Here is a 25,105-nt window from a genome sequence, read left to right as displayed (position 1 = left end):
GTCTTCAATAACATGTCTTCTTTCAGACTTGTGGTGAAAAAAAGTGCGAAATACACATTTAGGTCTTTATTTTACTGCACTTTGTCTGTTTGCGTCTGTAGATTTCTCATAAATTCAACAAAAGTTTGCATTCTTAATCAACATACTTCTCCGCGATCTGGTGTTTTCTTTATTACATTGTATTGCATTTTGTATAAATATAGTGTAAGCCATGCATTGCTTGGAAATATTGAGATCTAGTAAATCAGTAACATATAGACATCTGTAGACACGAAGTGGCAGCTTCAGCCATTTGCAGCTATGAAAAGTTTGGCGGCTGCAGCAGCCATTTAGGTTTTGGCTGAGCCGGCTAGCCAGCCAATAACTTCATCAGCCAGCCATTATTCTCAAAACAAATGGCTTCGGGGTCTAGTTACAACCCTACTAAATTATGCTATTATAGACAGTGGACTAAACGCTACTACATTTCATCTGATCACCTTGTACCCAAACCATTTCGAAACTAAGGAGCCATTTGTCTTCCGATTACATACAAGCTCCTCGGCGCCGCGTTTGCGGGACTCATGTTTCGCGCTGTAGGGGATTTTAAAAAAGTGACGTGAGTGGAAGGGCGGCAACAGGGTGTGTGTGTGTGTGAGCGGGAGGCAGAGTAACAAAGAGATGCGACAGAGTTGCGAAATTGCAGGCGCGGCTCGAAATGGCTGTTATTTCAAATAGCGTAGCATATTTTAAACTAATCGGTTAACCGGTTTCAACCGGTGGTCGGTCAATAATTTTTTTTTGTTTTCGCCATCCCTACTTTGTAAGTGAAGGGGTTAAATATCTCAAGTGCGTTTTACTCGAATCAGGGAGAACAGGTGCTAAGTCTTACTCTGACAGCAGCTGAATTATTCAGAGTGGTGCCATGAGGCCAATTCCTCTAAGGGGGGACTTCCTTACAAAAACGGAGGGGTCAATTTGGCATCCCCAACCTAAGTTGAGGTGCCTCCATCTGTGGCCTCTCGACGGGAGCCTTCACGCCTCTCCTGAGAGATCATGAGCACAATCTCCTTTATGCTCAGAAGTGGTCTATCTTTTTTTGGCTGGTGCTCAACTCGGTGCATAGATCTCATATCTTGTGAAATCGCTTCTATTCTGTCATTTTTGCAGGAGCGGTTGAATGACAGACACACCCGTCCACGCTCAAAGTGTACATGGCAGCTATCACGGTGTACCATGCTCCTATGGCTGGCAAGTCGGTTGGGAAACACGACGTGGTGGTCAGATTTCTCAGAGGGGCCAGGAGTCTCGCCCCAACATGGCCCCTTATTCTTCACAGCGCGTCTTCCAAACCTGATAAACAGCAGAGGAATGATGAAGCTTTATCTTTGTTTATCAAGGTGATGGGGTGTTTACAGGTTTGCGTGCCTCACATGGACGATTAGCACATGTATAAACTTGCTGCGCATGGGAGTGGTCACATTTACTAAAATTAGCAGAGACGTGAGAAACTGTACCTCTCGTTGAATTCATACAGATTAAATAAACTGAGAATATTTGTTTTTGATATGAATGACTTAATTTAAAAGTATTAATTTTTAACGCATGTTCAGACAGCAGAAAGTGCACCCTGTTTGTTTTCTTTCTACAATACCGCAAAGTTTTGTCATTATTGTGAGTGTACACAAATAGAAGTAGAAAATGGCTCTGAGGGCAACTTAAATAGGCAGTTGGCTCCGCCCGTTTTGACGGGCTGAAAAGCCATTTGTCTGTGCAGGTGTACAGACGTGAACCAATCAGACTTCAGTATTTTGGAGAAAACTGATTTTCCCCATAAGCGTCAGGAATAATTCTGACGCAATGCTCATTCCTATTATCTCAGGGAACCAAGGTTACGTTAGTAACCGAAACTTTATGTTTATGTATGAAATGTTTATAAGTCTAGTCTATCTTATATAGGGGTGTGCCGGTTTCAGAATTGGTGATGACGGTTATGATGTGAGTCAAATGTGATGGTTCGGGGGGTCTGTTATAAGACAACTCAGTTTGAATAAACGAGCAGACACTGATTAACTACTTGCTATACGTTTATTTATATAGGCCTACACACAGTAAACAAATCCTTAACAAAAAAAACAAAAAAATTTGCAATGAACATGCTTTGTTTTAAATAAATCACACACAGTAAAATCCTTTTAGAAAAATAGGCTGCTTAAATTCTATAAGAGCCGCATTAAAATGATTGAAGTACTACATACCTTTATCAAAGAAAAACAAAACAGTCGAACAACGATTGTTGTGATAATACCTTAATTAAACGAACTAAATATAGGAAACAAAAAAAAGTGCAATGGCATTTTAAATTCCTAATCTTTTTCGACTTCCAAGTTCCGTGACAGGAACACCAACATGTTCACTTTACTCGGTTTTAGTGACGATCTGACAGGGGTGGCTATGTTACCCGCGAGGCTAAACACTTGCTCTGATGCTGTGCTTGTAGCACAAATACACATGTATTTCTATTTACGTGACAATTTTGCTAAGAGCGGATAGCGTGTTTCATTGTCTCTCCACCAGTGGATTAGCCGTAGTCAATTGGTTGTTCTTGGAGATAGCGGGTTAACTCCGTGTCAGCGCGCGCTCTGATCGGTAAGGGCAGAGATTTCAGACCTCCGTTTATTAAGGAGATCTCCGGCACCTCCTGTCACTATGGGGAATTAATAAAAAAAATTTTATTCATATTTGTGTAGTGTTCAATGTTGTTAGATGTAGAGATACGCAGATGGGGAATTATTTCATCCGCAACCGCATAACAAAACTCATCCGCACCAACGTTTTTTGACCAAATTTCAAAGCCGCACCCGCCTAGAAAGGATGTAGCAAAGATATTTAATGCTAATGCATGAGGCAGGCATAGTTTCATTCATTTACGATGAGATGCGCTCTAGTTCACAATGCAATGCAAGTGAACGCGGCGCGCAGGCGCCATGTCACGGTTATTATATTGTCTACTATAGGCTATTTGCTTTTTATTTATTAAATACATGCAATTGGTTGATGAAACATTTATTAAAATTAAGATACAATTTCTACAAAACGAAATTCGCTTTAAAGAAAGGCTTTCTACAATGCAAAACTTGTGTGGTAAAAAAAGTGGTAAAAATCATGTCTGACGATTTACAAAACAAAACTTCATTAAGTGGTAAAAACCACGTCTCCCGATATATTGCGCTTATTATGATCCTATCTAAAAAATGAAAAAAAAACTTTTTTTTTTTAAATGTTTGTAAAAAATATTTTAATAACACGGTTTTGGCGGTTATAGAGTTCTAATGACGGTGTTTAACTATAACCGTCGGTCTCACGGTTATATACTAACCGTCACACCCCTAATCTTATATTGCCTTCGAATCTCATGAAGTATGAAACAACAGCTAGTAAAACAAATTATTCTATCAAATTAGCTTAAACCTACCCTTTCCATAAAATTTTTATTTACTGTAGTTTCATAATTAAAATACTTTAAAAACTGATGAAAACAAACAGGATTACTTACGGCGTCTGGTCATCTATGTTATATGATCTGTATGCCTTATCACTAGGTGGCGATAGTGAAGCTTAAATAGCAAGAAAAGTGAAGTAGAAGAAGAGCAGTAGTGATGACATCAGCGATTTCAGAGGGAGGGGCTCTGATGACATGCCGAATGGCTGTTTCATTGTGACTTGAGATAGGGGGCGTGATTATTAGGGGCGTGGTTTGTAGTACCGCGGGTCAGACACACTTGGAGAGCACCACATTGTGTCCTTTTTCGTGGTTTATTGTGATGAATAACACTCTAACATGTCAATAACTTTAAGTAGTACAGTGAAGTTTAAAAAATGTAACACTTTAGAATATCGATTTGTAAAATGTGTGAATCAATGCGAATCGGCAGAAGATAGAATCACGATTCATATGTAAATCGTTTTTTTCCCACTAGCCCTATTCATCAACCAATCAGATTCATGCATTCAACAGCCCCCGTAGTATAAATTTATATAAATCAGCTTTCTCCACAGAATAAGAACCTGTTAGCTTAGCTTCCAAAAAAAGATGGCTGACACTATTCGTACATTCTGTGAGTGAGATCCCACCCTCTATGGGCAGGTTGAAAACATGCAGATCTAGCGCCTTCTACTGGCTGTAGTTTTTAGTTTCAATTAGAAGCACCCACTTCCTGATGGCTGAGCGTAATGCGCATGCTCAACTGAGCTTGACGACATAGATGTGATGTGAGCAACCTGTCTGACAGTTGTCAGTCTTCTAGTAGCTGTGCCGAGAGAAATCTGAATCATTCCCTTCCGAATCTCACAGAGACGGAGAGCGTGAGTATTAGCTGTCCATGAGCTAGCAGCAAGATACAAACCTCAGTATGTTGACACCACAGTTTGGAGATGTTCAAGAGCGGGAAGGCCTGGGTTTCACTTTTATTTGACATTTCATGCACTTATATGTTCTTACAGTGTACTTACTTTAGAAAGTACTGGGTAATATAAGGTAACTGCATGGGTTAAGGTTAGGTCACATTCTTACAGGGCTTTTCACACTGCAATTAACCACTGGTTATAGTCATTCTAAACCCCCCTTTTAACCCTGGGTAAAGAAATATTTCACACTTGTAAATTAGAAGTGGGTTTAGCTGGATTAGAGCCGCTTCAGCGCTGTTAACCCTGCATTGCAGTGCCAAACTTGCGGAGTGTGAAACGATACAGTGTTAGAATGTTATGGCTAGATACTTAGCAATGGACAGCCAATTGAGTGCCTCAAGTTCACATGCTTTGTATGGTCACAGAAACACTGACACCGAGTCTGAAATCAAATACGTCCCGACTATATAGTATGCAAAAAACTGTATGTTAACAGAGCAGTATGTCTGAATACATAGTATTTGAAAAACAGTCAGCGGAAAGTCGCCGGATGACCTACTACTTCTGGCAAGATTCTGAAGTACATACGATGGACACTTTACCCATGAGGCCAAGGGAGAGGTTTTATGAATGGCAGTGAAGCGACGTAACTGGCGCTTGTAGGTCACATTATAATGACAACATGGCGGATGTAGTACGTCCAGATTCCATTCATACTATACACATTCATACAAGGACTACACAATGTATCGTTTCAGCATCAATATCACGATGTGTGCATCTGCGATAGTCAACGAATAAAAAGTAGACGGAAATGTTAGGGAGGGGCGATTGGGGAAGAGATCGTCAGAACTGATTTGCGTTTGTGGTAGATGCGCACATTTGAATTGTAACGTGCTGATCTACCCGGCGGGACACGAGTTGGCATGCGTTTGATGCATGTCTCATAAATCGTTAAAAAATGTAAACGTCTGGGAGAAAGAGAAGAGCAAACATATCGATAGATCTGAATAAGAGTGACGACGCAAAAGAGCTTTATTCTGTATGTTTTTCTGTGCGAACACACACACACACGTGACCCGAAGCGTGCAGCCCTGCACATAGACAGCTATACAGAGATCTCTTTCGCATCTGAATGGACAAATACACACAACATTATGTCTAAATGTCAGTTTTGGAGAGTATTCACGTAAACACAGTCGGTTATGTCTTTACAGAACGTACAGTTGTGAGAATATCGGATGTGCATCACAGTGCAATTGGATCTCCACACTCGGTCTTAAAGTGACAGTTTGTAATAAACTTAATGCCGTCTGTACACTTAATATTGATCAAACAACTGCTCTTTAATAGCTTTAATAAGGATTACTTATATTTAATTTATACAAATAAATATATCTGCTTGAAAGAATAAAGAATGATGCATGTAACTTAAAGACTGCATAATCATTCATTGAAGAAAAAAACTGTTCTACTTTAGGAGAAGTGATTTTATTTAATTTTAAGATATTATTTTATGTCACAGTGCTAAATCTGTGTCTGTATTACATGTTCAAACTTTAAAAATGATTCATGGGGGGTCACGTGACGCACTCAATGGAGTAGACGTGTTGACGACGAGCTCCGGCAAAGCCTTCGAAAATCTCCCTCCCTAAACGCGATATTATTTTTAAGTGGGCTGAATTTGAGTAGAAGTGACAAGATATGCCAAAGAAACAACTTAAATCCAGTCATAGACTTTGTAACAACGACGTAACGGACTCTAACACGTGTTCCTCTCCGAAAATGTCGGATGCTCCAAAGGATCTTAGCGACATGGACGCACTTGTAAAGAAAATAACAACAGAAGTCCTAGCTGGTGTCGATAAGGCCTTGGATAACAAGATCGATCCAGTGCTAGAGAAATTGTCTGCAGTAGTGACACACGTCGAGCAGATGGAGAACCGAGTCACTAAAGCTGAAACGCGTATATCGGCGGTGGAAGACACGGTCTCAAGAGACAGCGCGGACGTAAACGATATGAAAAAAAAGCTCGACGCGGCCCTGGAAAAGATAGATGACCTGGAAAATAGGAGAAGACGATGTAACTTACGAATTATAGGCCTACCTGAAGGGGAGGAAGGGACGAACCCGGTCGCGTTTCTCAGGACCTGGCTGCCCAATCTACTCAACGTCGATTTCAAGGACCATCAGGTAAAGATTGAACGCGCGCATCGTGTCCCTTCGCGCCCTCCATCATCAGGAGAAAGACCGAGGGCGTTGATGCTTAAACTGCATAATTTTCAAGACAAGGTGCGCATTCTACAGGCAGCGAGAGTTGCGAGGCAGCTGACCTTTAAACGCCACAACATCTCTATCTTTGAAGACTTTTCTGTGGCTATAGTGAGAAAAAGACAAGCCTTTGGAAATGTGAAGAAACGACTCCACGAACGAGGAATTCGCTACGCTATGATATATCCAGCGACTCTTCGAGTACAGCACAACGGCGGCGAAAAGTTCTTCAAACAGCCGACAGAGGTTGAGTCTTTTCTGGACGGTCTGCCCGAGCCATCAACCACATCTATCTTAACCCCAAATTACCCCGGAGAGGCTAAATGATACGGTATTAGTTTGCTCATGTGCTCTATGACTTAACGTCACTTCTGCGTTTATTTTTTATTTTATTTTTTCTCTCTTGGTTTTTTCTCTCTTCTTTTATATTCTAAGGAGTGCAACTGGACTTAAGTATTGAGACTTAACTAAGCAGTAGCCCACTTGTAATAACTTTTTCATTCTGAATTTTTGTTTGGGGGGGGGGGGGGGGACATACGTTTAAACGAAAAATAATATAACGGCGGTATGATTTAAAATATGGAACTAATACTATATAGAAGGTTTGCTGTCTCAGCGGTTTGATAATCATTATATCTAATCTCTTTCATCTTGCGGTATTCCTTTTGAATACCTTGCACTGTTTGTTTGTTCAATCTAAGCTTCGGTCATGTAATGTTTCCAAGGAGACAGAGTGTCGATCACTTTTGTTCTCAAATGTGAAACTGACCAGCGTCAGACTTCCCTTGTCTTTTTGTAAAAATGTCTGTAAGTCGGTAAATGTAAATAGTTCTATGTTTTATGTTCGACATGCAGAGATACACAACATTTAATTTTTTTTGTTCTATAATTTTTTTATTTTTTTTTTCTTCTTTTTTTCTCTCTCATATCATACATGCTACCATTGTCTATTCAACTTCTATGGATATATCTTTCCTGTGTCTCATAATTGAGCAGACTAGATGCACTTCACGGTGCAGCTGGTATATTAAACTATCCTATGGCTATGTCAACAAATAAAACAATATTAAACGTATGTAGTTGGAATGTAAAGGGTATTAATAACCCAGTAAAAAGAAAAAAGATTCTAAATTACCTAAAAAAAGAACAAATTCATATTGCATTTCTGCAGGAGACGCACCTAACAGACAGTGAGCATCTCAAATTGAAAAGAGACTGGGTAGGACAAGTGTATGGCTCATCATTCACCAGTAAAAGTAGGGGAGTTGTCATTCTTGTGAATAAATGTATACCACTATCAGATATTAACACATATTCCGACAAATCAGGCCGGTATATTCTGCTTAAAGCAACAATATCTGGACAACCCATTACCCTTATGAATGTCTATATCCCCCCTATTCAATCCAATGAATTAATTACACAGGTTTTTTCCAAATTTGCTGAATGGCAATGTGAACATAGTATAATTGCAGGTGATTTTAATTGTACACTCCTACCAAAACTTGACAAAACGATATCATCTAATGATAAGCCCTCAAACAGAGCACAGGCTCTAAATGAGATGTGTGAAGAAATTGGTCTGATAGATGTTTGGCGTGCTCTGCATCCCAGAGATAGAGAATACACATTCTTTTCTGGGGTCCATAAAACCGCAAGCAGAATAGACTACTTTTTCTCTCCCAAAACTTCACTTCAAAATGTAATTGACTGTAATATTGGCAACATTATAATCTCGGATCATGCTCCCGTTTTTCTTAGATTAGGCTTATCCAACCAAATATATTATCCGGCTTCATGGAAATTCAAACCATGGCTCGCTCATGACCCAAATTTTGAATCCTACCTTAAAGAACAAATTAAACTATTTATTATGGATAATAGAACCCCAGAAGTATCTCCCAACTTGCTCTGGGACACTGCTAAAGCATATATTAGGGGTTTGATTATTTCCTATGTATCTAATCAGAAAAAAAAGCAGCTGGCAGATCAGAGAAAATTAGAAATTATGCTCCATGATTTAAAAAACAAATATAATACGTGCCCGTCAGATGTGCTACTGGCCGAGATAGAAACCATTAAAACCTCTCTTGAAGCAATTCTTACAAATAAAGCTGAAACATCTGTGTTCTTTGCTAGACAGCGAATGTATGAATTTGCCAATAAACCTAACAAATATCTAGCTAATTTACTACGGAGCCGATCCCAAGCCCAGGTTATATCCAGTATCAAAGATAAAGAAGGCAAGTGCCATCACGATAACAAAGTAATTAACAAAATCTTTAGGGCATTTTATAAAAGGCTTTATTCATCCCAATCAGGGTTTTCTGGTGATAATATGGATAAATTCCTTGCAAACCTTAATCTACGTGAATCAACTGAGGAGCAAAGACAGATGTTAAACAAACCAATTGGAATTAGCGAAATTTTGAATTGTATTAATAGCCTTCCTAAAGGAAAAGCCCCAGGGCCTGATGGGTTTACGGTGGAATTTTTTCAGAAATTTAAAATGGAGCTAGGGAGCCTAATGCATGAAATGATACAGTATTCATTTGATTTTGATAGGCTTCCAGACTCTATGACAGAAGCCAACATATGTGTTTTTCTAAAAAAAGGCAAATGCCCTGAGGAGTGCGGTTCTTATCGCCCTATTTCTCTGCTGAATGTGGACACAAAAATTGTGGCAAAGATATTAGCCACTCGACTTGAGTCAGTTCTTCCTAAAATAATTGATCCTGATCAGACAGGCTTTGTCAAAGGTAGATCCTCAGCCCATAATATTAGAAGGCTTTTTAATATAATTCAATATTCAAATCAATATGCAAATTCAGGATTAGTCATCTCATTAGATGCTGAGAAGGCATTCGATAGGGTCGAATGGCCATATTTATTTTCAGTACTCTCTAAATTTAAATTGGGTGATGCATTTATTAAATGGGTTAGGATATTGTACTCTTCCCCCACAGCGAGAGTCATTACTAATGGTCTTAAATCCCCTGGTTTTGCTTTAGCACGTGGTACTAGGCAAGGATGCCCAATGTCGCCACTGCTATTCGCACTGGCTATTGAACCGCTGGCTGCAGCCATTAGAGATAACCCATCCATTATAGGACTTACACTGGGAGAGAAAATGTTTAAAATCTCGCTGTATGCGGATGACATCTTAATTTACCTCGCCTCTCCACAAGAATCAATTCCACATCTTATTGATACAATTTCTAATTTCGGCTCATTCTCTGGGTATAAAATTAATCTTTCAAAGTCAGAAGCAATGCCGTTAAGTAAATCACATTCCCACATTCCTACAGCCTCTCAACCATTTAAATGGTCTCCTGCAGGCTTTGTTTATTTGGGTATAAAAATTACACCGAAGCTAGAAAGTCTATATAAAAGCAATTTTGTCCCTATTTTAACTAAAAATCAAATCAGATCTAGATAGATGGTGTAATCTTATTTTATCCTTACTGGGTCGTGTCCACCTGGTCAAAATGAATGTCTTACCCCGCCTTCTTTACCCATTTCAAATGCTACCAGTTCTTATTCCTAACAAAGCACTCAAACAGTTACGTAGCTCTATTATTTCCTTTATCTGGCGAAAAAAAAGAGCTAGATTGAGATACAGCTTTTTAACACTTTTGAGTAAATGTGGAGGACTAGCGGCCCCAGACATTAAGCTATATCAGCTTGCTGCCCAACTTCGTTTTACACTGGAATGGCACTTGAATGATCCAAACTCAACTTGGATTAGTGCAGAGTCCACAACTCTTGGGCAAATCCCTCTACAAAATCTACTATATGTGTCTTCCAAAAATCAGAGAACTTTAACTAAAGATAATTTTATTCTTAAAAATATGATTAGAATGTGGAGATCAGTATGCAAAACAGAAGGGTTTAATTCTCACCTATCACCACTCACACCCTGGCATAACAACCCAGATTTCCCCCCGGGGATGAATGACGGTTTAATATATTTGAAAGACAAAGGAATACATGTCATAGGAGATCTGACAGAGAATAAACAGCTTATGACCTTTGAACAATTCACTGCAAAATATACTCTCAATAAGAAGTACTTTTTGATTTACCACCAAATACGTAGTTTCATCAAAAAAAATCTCAGGGTCTATTCAAAGGGTCTCGGTGTATCCCCAATTGAGGAACACTTAAATAAACTAACATCATCTCGATCTGCATCAAAAATTTTCTATACTACTTTGATAAGGGCAAATACAGACAACTCAGATAAAACCAGGATGTTATGGGAAAAGGACTTTGGGGAAGAAATTCAGACATCTGATTGGAAAGCCATATGTGAGATGCCCTCCTATCTTGCCAACAATTCAGCAAGGGAAATGCAATTTAAAATTGTTCATCGTTTGCATGTGACTCCAGCCCAAAGACATAAAGTAAACCCAAAATTCTCTAACCTATGTAACAAATGTAAAAGGCTAGAAGGGACCCTCTTTCACTGTTTCTGGAGCTGCTCGGCAATACAACAATTCTGGATGGGCGTCTTAAAGGAACTTGAAAGAATATTTCGCTGCTCATTACAATTAGGACCAAAGACATGTTTGCTGGGTATGAGCCAGGAACTCCCATCCAAATTCCAAGGGACCCACCTCCTTCAAATTCTACTACACTGTGCCCGCAAATGCATACTTGTGTGTTGGATAACAGACCAAGCCCCATCAATAGCACAGTGGATGAACACTGCTAAAGACCTTATTCCATATGAAGCTTTTTCAACAGCATTAAAAGATAATCCTTTTAAATTTTATAAGATATGGGACCCCTTACTCAATTATCTTGGTGGGGAGGAGACACATATGCTAGCGCTGGGAATGCAGAACCTGGCATGGAAGGACTGAAAAACTACCCAATGGTGATGTAATATATTGATATGCGTATTATTTTTATTATCTTTTATATATATATATACATATATATATTTTTTTTTTTTTTTTTTTTTTTTTTTAATTATTATTATTTTTTTTTTGTTAATGTACTTTAATGTGTACTTTGTAGAAAATGCAAATGTATAGCCACCTGGGCATGTTGTATTAGCTCAAATGTGGCAAATGTGTTTAATCCCTGTTAATGTCAAAATTTTATAAAAAAAAAAAAAAAAAATTCATATTAACAATCATTGTTTTCTACTGGAATATATAATGGGTTTGTAAATTTTTGAGAAATTCTAAATTAATGCATTACAATTAAACTAAACCCATTCGATTTTAGTCGACTAAATCTACTGCAGATTTAGTAGACTAAAATCTTATTGTATTTCGTCGACTAAAACTAGACTAAAACTAAAAGAATTCAGATGACTAAAATATGACTAAAACTAAAATGTTTTTTTAGTCAAAAGTCTATGACTAAAACTAAATAAAAATTAGCTGTCAAAATTAACACTGGCGATAGTCATGGATTGATGGATAGACGTGGATTATTTGCAAAGTTTATCATTTGCACGCTTTTAAGTCGAGTCAGGCATCAAGCGCAAGAGGACTCGTGCAATGTTTTCTGTGCGCACACACAAAGCCACGCAGACAGCACGTGAACGCCGAATTCAGTTCCCATTCTCATTCTTTTGAGCTTAAACGGACAGCTTAATGTACCCGCAGCTGTTTGTTATACCAATGCAGGGTTTTTCCTAAATTATGGAATTCACTACCCCTTACACTTCGTTACATCTCATCTATGGCTACCTTTAAGACTCAGCTAAAAACATCAATTTAACATGTACTTTGGGTAATGTGGCTATATGTATCCTTATGTGTTTGCAATACGTGTGTGGATGTGTAAATATATTGTAATGTACAATTTAAAGCAACCTTGAGATCCGGAAAGGTGCTATATACATAAAACTTATTCTAAGTACCTCAATATGTTGAGTTGACAGTTTGGATTCTTCAGTCCAGCAGAGAGCACCTCCACTCCTGAATCCTGCAGGTCATTGTTACTCATGTCCAGCTCTCTCAGGGGTGAGTTGGATGATTGTAGAGTTGAAGCCACAATTTCACAGTGCTGACCAGTTAGATTACAGGCTGCTAATCTGCAAAAAGGGAGTACTCTGGTTATAACCCTCATGGAATAAAAATATATTTTCATACATTTATGATCAATATATTTACTAGTTTAAATATATAGAAAAATATATGAAACATATATTGCTTTAACCCCCTGAGGTCAGCAAACGCGCGGGCGCGTTTTGCTCGTTTTTTTTACATAGCAGCAAAATAGACCTAAAATACTCCGTCAGTTTTGGTCATACAGACTTAAGAAATATGAAAAAAATAAGCTGTTAAATGTCTACTTTTTTATGTGTCCACTTACAATCGAAATAAAACATTGTGCTTTTGTAAAATAAAGAAAGTAAACAGGGAGTGCTTTATGCCTCTCCGTCTCCGTGAACTTTTTTTCTGAAGCACTTCTCTAAACTCAAACAAAACTCAGCGAATACTATTCACTCACACATGAGCTATATATCTCTATAATCATTTAAGTGTGTAGTTTTAAATTATCTAATTCAAATCTAAAACAAATATTCTCTGTTTATGTAATCTATATAAAAAGAGCGAGAGATCAGCTGTGCTCATTATCGTTCTGGCACCTCATTACTCCGCTAATGTGACACGCCCATGGAGAGCGCGCGCTATTCAAACACAGATAATCTGGAGCAACACATGCAAACCAGTCAACGCCCACAACAGCTGGACAACACACTCGCTGTGAGGAATAGCTCTGCTAATAATATCGTGATTATCCTGGAAATTTTACCTCAAACGTGCTGGAGTAGCCGAACAACGGATCCAGCTGCAGATCATCAGTAAGTGCTTTGTTCTAATCGCGATATGAACTGGTGTCTGTAATCCGCAAAAGACTGTTTAAATTTGAATCGCGTTTCTGTGTTTGAATGAATGAACGGCACATGTGCATGCGTTTGTTCACTAACGTTACAGCTCGCGCGTGTCTGTGTGTGTGAATGAAATATCTATTGCCTACTGAGATGAGTAAAAATCGACTGAATACGTTGAAATAAAATGTCTTTGTATAAGCAACATTTTAAACTGCAAATTAACATTTATGCCCTAATATAGGCTATATTATAAAAGACGATATGTTACAGACGAAATATGAAAGGCAACATTTCGTTTTGGATAGATTATAAAGTTTGTACTGCCACATCAAAACCTAATTTCCAAGGTGCAAACTAAATCTTAAAAGGTCAATATAAGCCTTCTCTTTAAATTATTTTTGTGTTTTATTAGTGACAAATTTGGGGAGAGGATAGCCTACATAATCCAAAACTTTCTGAAAATACGAATGAGAATTAACTGCACAATTACTAGAAATGTTTAACTTGGATATTATACAATTTGCAAGCATAGGCCTACACAGTTTGTGGAAAAATACACTTTTTTTTCAAGATGTTTCCAACTCTGAACCAATTCTGTAGATGTGTGTGTGTATGTATGTATGTATATATATATATATATATATATATATATATATATATATATATATATATATATATATATATATATGTGTGTGTGTGTGTGTTGTCTTTGCATTCTTTGCATTCTGTGTGGCTCAGTGACACACTCAGTGAAAGGCTCATTAGTATGCAGCATTAGCAGGTCTTCTTTGTCTCCAGGTGTGAATGAGGACATTATTCATGACCTTGTTGGATCATGCACGCCCCCCTGCATACTTTCCAAACAAAAAGTGTCTTACAAAATTTAAATCAATCTATTGTTTAATGTGAACGATTAGCCCGGATGATTTTCAGATCATTTTGAAGTAAATACTCTAGCCGACAAGATCCATTAGTCAAAAGTATTGTGGGAATATGTGAAGTTGGTCATTTGTGGTCTTATATCAGAACATTTAAGTTTGAGTTTTTTGAATAACCACGCATAAATAATATTCTCTCAAAAATGCAAACATGTACATACATGTTGCTCACATATTATGATAGCCATGTTCGTGCTAAATAGAGTGTAATTACACCTTTGCCATTAACCCTTGTGCATTGTTCAAATTCCCATCCTTTCGTTATGTTCGTGGCTGAAAACAGCCACTACTTTAAACTGCTGTAAAAATTGATCAGATAAATATTTTTTTGCCATTTTTTTTGCATAAATCTATTAATCAACATCAGTCCTGTTCAAAACTACTAAATGTTTTTTAAAAAAAAATCAAGATTTTAACTCTTTAATTGCCAAATTCATAAATTATGTCACTGATTTTGGGGGGAAAAAACACAAAATTACTTATTTTCAATATAAAATGTGATTGTGGACTGGATTTTTTTTTACCTTTTATCACAGTCTTAGACATGTCAAAGATTAGAAACAACATTGGTTTTGATGCATTGTTAGTTTTTGTGCAGCATCAGATTTTAACTTTTTCTCCCTCATTTACTGTTCGTGGCTGTTTTTGCCCCATTGACTTCCATTATAACATTGTAAGTGTATTTATGCATCTGCCTTTTGATAATGAGAAATGCAGACTAAACAAAAACTAAGCAAGTGGATTTGAACACTTGCATGCAAGCCTGCTGGTCATTTGATGGTGAGAAGAGCAGGCAACATGAGAAAGGGCTTGACTTGTAGAGAAGTTCTAGAGATGATCATGCAGCCTGACCCCTCCAGCGAGCTGCAGGATGTATTGTCTTCTCCCTCTGACACCACAGACTCAGGAGAGGCAGATCCTGATTTGGATGTGGCACCCTCATCATCCTCTCTAGCTTCCACTGAAGGCGAGGAGGATTCGGAGGATCCTGGGTCTGGGTGGATTGGGAGAAACGGCGAAGTGTGGTTTTCCACCAACGCGGAGACAACTCCCTTTCTTCAGCCTGCCAGAGGCATGACTTCATGGCCGACGTGCTATGCCATCGCAAGGGTCCATAACATCGATTCTGTGTTCAATCTGTTTTTTACGGGCGCCGCACAATGAGAAACTGGACCGGGGTGGACTCCGCAGATCTCCGTGCCTACATGGGGCTACTGATTTTGGCCGGTGTCTACAGGTCCAGAGGGGAGTCCACACGTTGCCTGTGGGATGATCGCAGTGGTCGTGCGCTTTTTAGAGCCACCATGTCCCTCTCAAGATTCAAGAAATCAGCAGAGCTCTGCGTTTTGGAGGTTGGTCATGCTGACAATGAGGTCAATCATCTCGTCGGCCCTGGAGTCACGCCTCTGGCAGGCTGAAGAAAGGGAGTTGTCTCCGTGTTGGTGGAAAACCACACTTCGCCGTTTCTCCCAATCCACCCAGACCCAGGATCCTCCGAATCCTCCTCGCCTTCAGTGGAAGCTAGAGAGGATGATGAGGGTGCCACATCCAAATAATGGTCTGACTCTCCTGAGTCTGTGGTGTCAGAGGGAGAAGACAATACATCCTGCAGCTCGCTGGAGGGGTCAGGCTGCATGATCATCTCTAGAACTTCACTACAAGTCAAGCCCTTTCTCATGTTGCTTGCTGCTCTTCTCACCATCAAATGACCAGCAGGCTTGCATGCAAGTGTTTAAATACACTTGCTTAGTTTTTGTTTAGTCTGCATTTCTCATTATCAAAAGGCAGATGCATAAATACACTTACTTTGTTTTTGTTTACTCCATGTAGTTCTGAGAGCTGAGGTGCATATTTTGATTTTCTCAGACGCATCAAGGTGAGTTCTCTCTCTCTCTCTCACACACACACACACACACACACACACACACACACACACACACACACACTTTATTATGCTATTATACTCCATATGACTCCATGTAAAAGCCAGAAACTAAGCTTTTTTTTGCACAGGCCTATATAAAGGGTTAATGGTGCCACCTGGTTATCAACAGTAAAAATTTAAATTTTTACCTCTTCCCAACAGGGAAAACCACCAACAATCAAAAATGCATGATTATATGGTGTCATGGCTTTGCAATCAAAAAATGTGGTTATAATGGAAGTCAATGGGGCAAAAACAGCCACGAACAGTAAATGAGGGAGAAAAAGTTAAAATCTGATGCTGCACAAAAACTAACAATGCATCAAAACCAATGTTGTTTCTAATCTTTGACATGTCCAAGACTGTGATAAAAGGTAAAAAAAAATCCAGTCCACAATCACATTTTATATTGAAAATAAGTAATTTTGTGTTTTTTCCCCTCCCAAATCAGTGACATAATTTATGAATTTGGCAATTAAAGAGTTAAAATCTTGATTTTTTTAAAAAAACATTTAGTAGTTTTGAACAGGACTGATGTTGATTAATAGATTTATGCAAAAAAAATGGCAAAAAAATATTTATCTGATCAATTTTTACAGCAGTTTAAAGTAGTGGCTGTTTTCAGCCACGAACATAACGAAAGGGTAGTGAATTTGCCCAGAGTGTACTGTTAAGTTTTTGAAAATTTTCAAAGCATTTTCCTAAAATATGTGTAAAAATAAGCTTTGTCACCAAAAATCATTCCATTTGCTGAAACACGGAAAAAGTTATGGCCAAAATAAGACTCAAAAATACCCCATAGTGGCTGAAAACAGCCCCAACAGCACATAAGGGTTAATATGTTTATAAGCAACTGAAAAAAATACAAATATCAGGTCATGTCAAAACATCTCAAGGACCCCAAAAACACCTTAGACTCCAGAGGGTTAAAATATTACAATATATTATATTATATACAATATCTAAACTATATTTACTATGTTACACTAATGTGTATTCACCCGAGTTACTTTACCTCAATTGGGTTGTTTCTGCCACAGAAAGTAATGAGTTAAGTGTATGTGTAAAGTTAATTACTTAAGGGTGCAATGTTGAAAACATGTAAAGTCTAATTGGTCAAAAAAAATTGTTGAGTTCAAAATATTCATAATTCTGAACCAAGTACTGCCTAAATTATTTTTGAGTTAAACCAAGACAATATTTTTACAGTATGTGGAAACTGATTGCCTAAACCCCTTACTGCACGCCCCACATTTTGGCAAGGTATGACATACCCAAAATAAAAAGGTTGCTGCTCATAAGTCATTCTGGATAGACACAAAATCAACATATATTTAGAAAGATGACACTTGGGAGTTTACATGTCAAGACTCAGAATTACTCAGACTGAATATGGAGATATAAAACTTTAAACAAAAATATGAATATGATTTTTAAAATGTATACAAATATCAATGTTGATGTGGTATAACAACTGTTACCACTATTTAACCACAATTAAAGTGAAGCCACAAGTCTGCTCATGCTTCATTTCAAATCGGAGGATGATATCTCTAATCTCTTCATTATTCTTTTCTTTGTATTCAGCCACTATTAGCCTTTATTCTGGCATCACATGGCTTGCCCATCTACACCACATTGATCTCATATACATGAATCCACCCATTAACTGAATTATTTCTAGAAAACAAAAAAGAAAGCATATTTTTGGGACCTTATATGAATTCTTTTAACAAATTAGATTATGGAATAGAATAGCTCCTGGTGTAACAGGTGCATTAGAGCAACAATTAGCATCAAGCTACATAACACAATTTAAAAGATTAAAATTACACTTTTTCTCAAAATTCACTTTCAAACTACAGGCAAGTGTTTGTATTAACTTCTGAATGCGATCTAATGTGGATTTTAGTCTAATGTGGATGGTTTAAATGTTATGTTAGCCTTTTATATGCAGCTAATCACTACTCCGGCTTAGCATTTATAATGTAAACATCCATTATTGATATGCAAATACCCCTAATCGCATGAAAATCAAACACAAACCATATTGTAATTGTGTGTTTATTAGCTTCTTGTTTCATGTGTAGAAATGTTTCTTTGAATTAGTTTTTCATGGAGCTTGGAACAAGGAAGTGTTATTGTGCACTAATCTGGGTCTGTCAGCAATCTTTGTAATAGGGATGTTAACCGCTGACCGATGGTTGACCGTATCAACGTTAACCAATCAAAGTTGTCGGTAGTCGGTAAAAAAAAAAAAAAGATCTCTAAATTAGGCTATTATAGACAGTGGACTAAACGCTACAACATCTCATCCGATCACCTTGTACCCAAACCATTTCGAAACTAAGGAGCCATTTGTCCTACGATTACATACAAGCTCCTCGGCGCCGCGTTTGCGGGACTCATGTTTCGCGCTGTAGGGGATTTTAAAAAAGTGACGTGAGTGGAAGGGCGGCACCCGGGTGTGTGTGTGAGTGGGAGGCAGAGCGACAGAGAGATGCGACAGAGTTGCGAAATTGCAGGCGCGGCTCGAAATGGCTGTTATTTCAAATAGCATAGCATATTTTAAACTAATCGGTTAACCGGTTTCAACCGGCTAATGAGGCTCGGTGGTCGGTCAATAATTTTTTTTGTTTTCGCCATCCCTACTTTGTAAGTGAAGGGGTTAAATATCTCAAGTGCGTTTTACTCGAATCACGCATGTTCAGACAGCAGAAAGTGCACCCTGTTTGTTTTCTTTATTTTACAATACCGCAAAGTTTTGTCATTATTGTGAGTGTACACAAATAGAAGTAGAAAATGGCTCTTAGGGCAACTTAAATAGGCAGTTGGCTCCGCCCGTTTTGGCGGGCTGAAAAGCCATTTGTCTGTGCAGGTGTACAGACGTGAACCAATCAGACTTCAGTATTTTGGAGAAAACTGATTTTCCCCATAAGCGTCAGGAATAATTCTGACGCAATGCTCATTCCTATTATCTCAGGGAACCAAGGTTACGTTAGTAACCGAAACTTTATGTTTATGTATGAAATGTTTATAAGTCTAGTCTATCTTATATTGCTTTCGAATCTCATGAAGTATGAAACAACAGCTAGTAAAACAAATTATTATATCAAATTAGCTTAAACCTACCCTTTCCATAAAATTTTTATTTACTGTAGTTTCATAATTAAAATACTTTAAAAACTGATGAAAACAAACAGGATTACTTACGGCGTCTGGTCATCTATGTTATATGATCTGTATGCCTTATCACTAGGTGGCGATAGTGAAGCTTAAATAGCAAGAAAAGTGAAGTAGAAGAAGAGCAGTAGTGATGACATCAGCGATTTCAGAGGGAGGGGCTCTGATGACATGCCGAATGGCTGTTTCATTGTGACTTGAGATAGGGGGCGTGATTATTAGGGGCGTGGTTTGTAGTACCGCGGGTCAGACACACTTGGAGAGCACCACATTGTGTCCTTTTTCGTGGTTTATTGTGATGAATAACACTCTAACATGTCAATAACTTTAAGTAGTACAGTGAAGTTTAAAAATTGTAACACTTTAGAATATCGATTTGTAAAATGTGTGAATCAATGCGAATCGGCAAAAGATAGAATCACGATTCATATGTAAATCGTTTTTTTCCCACTAGCCCTATTCATCAACCAATCAGATTCATGCATTCAACAGCCCCCGTAGTATAAATTTATATAAATCAGCTTTCTCCACAAAATAAGAACCTGTTAGCTTAGCTTCCAAAAAAAGATGGCTGACACTATTTGTACATTCTGTGAGTGAGATCCCACCCTCTATGGGCAGGTTGAAAACATGCAGATCTAGCGCCTTCTACTGGCTGTAGTTTTTAGTTTCAATTAGAAGCACCCACTTCCTGATGGCTGAGCGTAATGCGCATGCTCAACTGAGCTTGACGACATAGATGTGATGTGAGCAACCTGTCTGACAGTTGTCAGTCTTCTAGTAGCTGTGCCGAGAGAAATCTGAATCATTCCCTTCCGAATCTCACAGAGACGGAGAGCGTGAGTATTAGCTGTCCATGAGCTAGCAGCAAGATACAAACCTCAGTATGTTGACACCACAGTTTGGAGATGTTCAAGAGCGGGGAGGCCTGGGTTGCACTTTTATTTGACATTTCATGGACTTGTATGTTCTTACAGTGTACTTACTTTAGAAAGTACTGGGTAATATAAGGTAACTGCATGGGTTAAGGTTAGGTCACATTCTTACAGGGCTTTTCACACTGCAATTAACCACTGGTTATAGTCATTCTAAACCCCCCTATTAACCCTGGGTAAAGAAATATTTCACACTTGTAAATTAGAAGTGGGTTTAGCTGGATTAGAGCCGCTTCAGCGCTGTTAACCCTGCATTGCAGTGCCAAACTTGCACAGTGTGAAACGATACAGTGTTAGAATGTTACGGCTAGATACTTAGCAATGGACAGCCAATTGAGTGCCTCAAGTTCACATGCTTTGTATGGTCACAGAAACACTGACACCGAGTCTGAAATCAAATACGTCCCGACTATATAGTATGCAAAAAACTGTACGTAAACAGAGCAGTATGTCTGAATACATAGTATTTGAAAAACAGTCAGCGGAAAGTCGCCGGATGACCTACTACTTCTGGCAAGATTCTGAAGTACATACGATGGACACTTTACCCATGAGGCCAAGGGAGAGGTTTTATGAATGGCAGTGAAGCGACCCTAACTGGCGCTTGTAGGTCACATTATAATGACAACATGGCGGATGTAGTACGTCCAGATTCCATTCATACTATACACATTCATACAAGGGCTACACAATGTATCGTTTCAGCATCAATATCACGATGTGTGCATCTGCGATAGTCGATGATAATTTCGTTGACAAATAATTTGTCATTATTTTCGTCAACGAAAATAAAAACCAATTTTTAACTAAATAAAAACCAATTTTAAATGACCACAACTATGACGAAAATGTATTGACATTTTGTCAACGAATAAAAAGTAGTCGGAAATGTTAGGGAGGGGCGATTGGGGAAGAGATCGTCAGAACTGATTTGTGTTTGTGGTAGATGCGCACATTTGAATTGTAACGTGCTGATCTACCCGGCGGGACACGAGTTGGCATGCGTTTGATGCATGTCTCATAAATCATAAAAAAATGTAAACGTCTGGGAGAAAGAGAAGAGCAAACATATCGATAGATCTGAATAAGAGTGACGACGCAAAAGACTTTATTCTGTATGTTTTTCTGTGCGAACACACACACACACACACACACACACGCGACCCGAAGCGTGCAGCCCTGCACATAGACAGCTATACAGAGATCTCTTTCGCATCTGAATGGACAAATACACACAACATTATGCCTAAATGTCAGTTTTGGAGAGTATTCACGTAAACACAGTCGGTTATGTCTTTACAGAACGTACAGTTGTGAGAATATCGAATGTGCATCACAGTGCAATTGGATCTCCACACTCGGTCTTAAAGTGACAGTTTGTAATAAACTTAATGCCGTCTGTACACTTAATATTGATCAAACAACTGCTCTTTAATAGCTTTAATAAGGATTACTTATATTTAATTTATACAAATAAATATATCTGCTTGAAAGAATAAAGAATGATGCATGTAAGTTAAAGACTGCATAATCATTCATTGAAGAAAAAAACTATTCTACTTTAGGAGAAGTGATTTTATTTAATTTTAAGATATTATTTTATGTCACAGTGCTAAATCTGTGTCTGTATTACATGTTCAAACTTTAAAAATGATTCATATTAACAATCATTGTTTTCTACTGGAATATATAATGGGTATGGACATTTTTGAGAAATTCTAAATTAATGCATTACAATTTAACTAAACCCATTCGATTTTAGTCGACTAAATCTACTGCAGATTTAGTAGACTAAAATCTTATTGTATTTCGTCAACTAAAACTAGACTAAAACTAAAAGAATTCAGATGACTAAAATATGACTAAAACTAAAATGGTATTTTAGTCAAAAGACTATGACTAAAACTAAATAAAAATTAGCTGTCAAAATTAACACTGGCAATAGTCATGGATTGATGGATAGACGTGGATTATTTGCAAAGTTTATCATTTGCACGCTTTTAAGTCGAGTCAGGCATCAAGCGCAAGAGGACTCGTGCAATGTTTTCTGTGCGCACACACAAAGCCACGCAGACAGCACGTGAACGCCAAATTCAGTTCCCATTCTCATTCTTTTGAGCTCAAACGGACAGCTTAATGTACCCGCAGCTGTTTGTTATACCAATGCAGGGTTTTTCCTAAATTATGGAATTCACTACCCCTTACACTTCGTTACATCTCATCTATGGCTACCTTTAGACTCAGCTAAAAACATCAATTTAACATGTACTTTGGGTAATGTGGCTATATGTATCCTTATGTGTTTGCAATACGTGTGTGGATGTGTAAATATATTGTAATGTACAATTTAAAGCAACCTTGAGATCCGGAAAGGTGCTATATACATAAAACTTATTCTAAGTACCTCAATATGTTGAGTTGACAGTTTGGATTCTTCAGTCCAGCAGAGAGCACCTCCACTCCTGAATCCTGCAGGTCATTGTTACTCATGTCCAGCTCTCTCAGGGGTGAGTTGGATGATTGTAGAGTTGAAGCCACAATTTCACAGTGCTGACCAGTTAGATTACAGGCTGCTAATCTGCAAAAAGGGAGTACTCTGGTTATAACCCTCATGGAATAAAAATATATTTTCATACATTTATGATCAATATATTTACTAGTTTAAATATATAGAAAAATACATGAAACATATATTGCTTTAATATATTACAATATATTATATTATATACAATATATAAACTATATTTACTATGTTACACTAATGTGTATTCACCCGAGTTACTTTACCTCAATTGGGTTGTTTCTGCCACAGAAAGTAATGAGTTAAGTGTATGTGTAAAGTTAATTACTTAAGGGTGCAATGTTGAAAACATGTAAAGTCTAATTGGTCAAAAAAAAATTGTTGAGTTCAAAATATTCATAATTCTGAACCAAGTACTGCCTAAATTATTTTTGAGTTAAACCAAGACAATATATTTACAGTATGTGGAAACTGATTGCCTAAACCCCTTACTGCACGCCCCACATTTTGGCAAGGTATGACATACCCAAAATAAAAAGGTTGCTGCTCATAAGTCATTCTGGATAGACACATAATCAACATATATTTAGAAAGATGACACTTGGGAGTTTACATGTCAAGACTCAGAATTACTCAGACTGAATATGGAGATATAAAACTTTAAACAAAAATACTAATATGATTTTTAAAATAAATGTATAAAAATATCAATGTTGATGTGGTATAACAACTTTTACCACAATTTAACCACAATTAAAGTGAAGCCACAAGTCTGCTCATGCTTCATTTCAAATCGGAGGATGATATCTCTAATCTCTTCATTATTCTTTTCTTTGTATTCAGCCACTATTAGCCTTTATTCTGGCATCAAATGGCTTGCCCATCTACACCACATTGATCTCATATACATGAATCCACCCATTAACTGAATTATTTCTAGAAAACAAAAAAGAAAGCATATTCTTGGGACCTTATGTGAATTCTTTTAACAAATTAGATTATGGAATAGAATAGCTCCTGGTGTAACAGGTGCATTAGAGCAACAATTAGCATCAAGCTACATAACACAATTTAAAAGATTAAAATTACACTTTTACTCAAAATTCACTTTCAAACTACAGTCAAGTGTTTGTATTAACTTCTGAATGCGATCTAATGTGGATGGTTTAAATGTTATGTTAGCCTTTTATATGCAGCTAATCACTACTCCGGCTTAGCATTTATAATGTAAACATCCATTATTGATATGCAAATACCCCTAATCGCATGAAAATCACACACAAACCATATTGTAATTGTGTGTTTATTAGCTTCTTGTTTCATGTGTAGAAATGTTTCTTTGAATTTGTTTTTCATGGAGCTTGGAACAAGGAAGTGTTATTGTGCACTAATCTGGGGCTGTCAGCAATCTTTGTAATAGGGATGTTAACCGCTGACCGATGGTTGACCGTATCAACGTTAACCAATCAAAGTTGTCGGTAGTCGGTAAAAAAAAAAAAAGTGATCTCTAAATTAGGCTATTATAGACAGTGGACTAAACGCTACAACATCTCATCCGATCACCTTGTACCCAAACCATTTCGAAACTAAGGAGCCATTTGTCCTCCGATTACATACAAGCTCCTCGACGCTGCGTTTGCGGGACTCATGTTTCGCGCTGTAGGGGATTTTAAAAAAGTGACGTGAGTGGAAGGGCGGCACCGGGGTGTGTGTGTGTGTGTGAGCGGGAGGCAGAGCGACAGAGAGATGCGACAGAGTTGCGAAATTGCAGGCGCGACTCGAAATGGCTGTTATTTCAAATAGCGTAGCATATTTTAAACTAATCGGTTAACCGGTTTCAACCGGCTAATGAGGCTCGGTGGTCGGTCAATAAATGTTTTTGTTTTCGCCATCCCTACTTTGTAAGTGAAGGGGTTAAATATCTCAAGTGCGTTTTACTTGAATCAGGGAGAACAGGTGCTAAGTCTTACTCTGACAGCAGCTGAATTATTCAGAGTGGTGCCATGAGGCCAATTCCTCTAAGGGGGGACTTCCTTACACAAACGGAGAGGTCAATTTGGCATCCACAACCTAAGTTGAGGTGCCTCC

The 25,105-nt window shown here is 38.0% G+C and overlaps 1 protein-coding gene across 1 annotated transcript in view; it reads right to left on the bottom strand.

The window, feature by feature from the left end:
- LOC307003782 (uncharacterized protein) overlaps nt 1-25,105 on the bottom strand; it is a 91,719-nt gene that overhangs the window by 40,711 nt on the left and 25,903 nt on the right. The window contains exons 4-5 of the mRNA XM_079622589.1: nt 22,901-23,074; nt 12,539-12,712 (exon numbers count right to left, since the gene is read on the bottom strand). Of these exons, the coding sequence (XP_079478715.1) occupies nt 12,539-12,712; nt 22,901-23,074 (348 nt within the window). The remainder of the gene's footprint in view (nt 1-12,538; nt 12,713-22,900; nt 23,075-25,105) is intronic.

This window comes from Phoxinus phoxinus (assembly GCF_949152265.1).
Source record: "Phoxinus phoxinus genome assembly, chromosome: 1".
In the NCBI taxonomy this organism is placed as follows: domain Eukaryota; kingdom Metazoa; phylum Chordata; class Actinopteri; order Cypriniformes; family Leuciscidae; genus Phoxinus; species Phoxinus phoxinus.
This window is presented reverse-complemented; position numbering and strand designations above follow the sequence as displayed.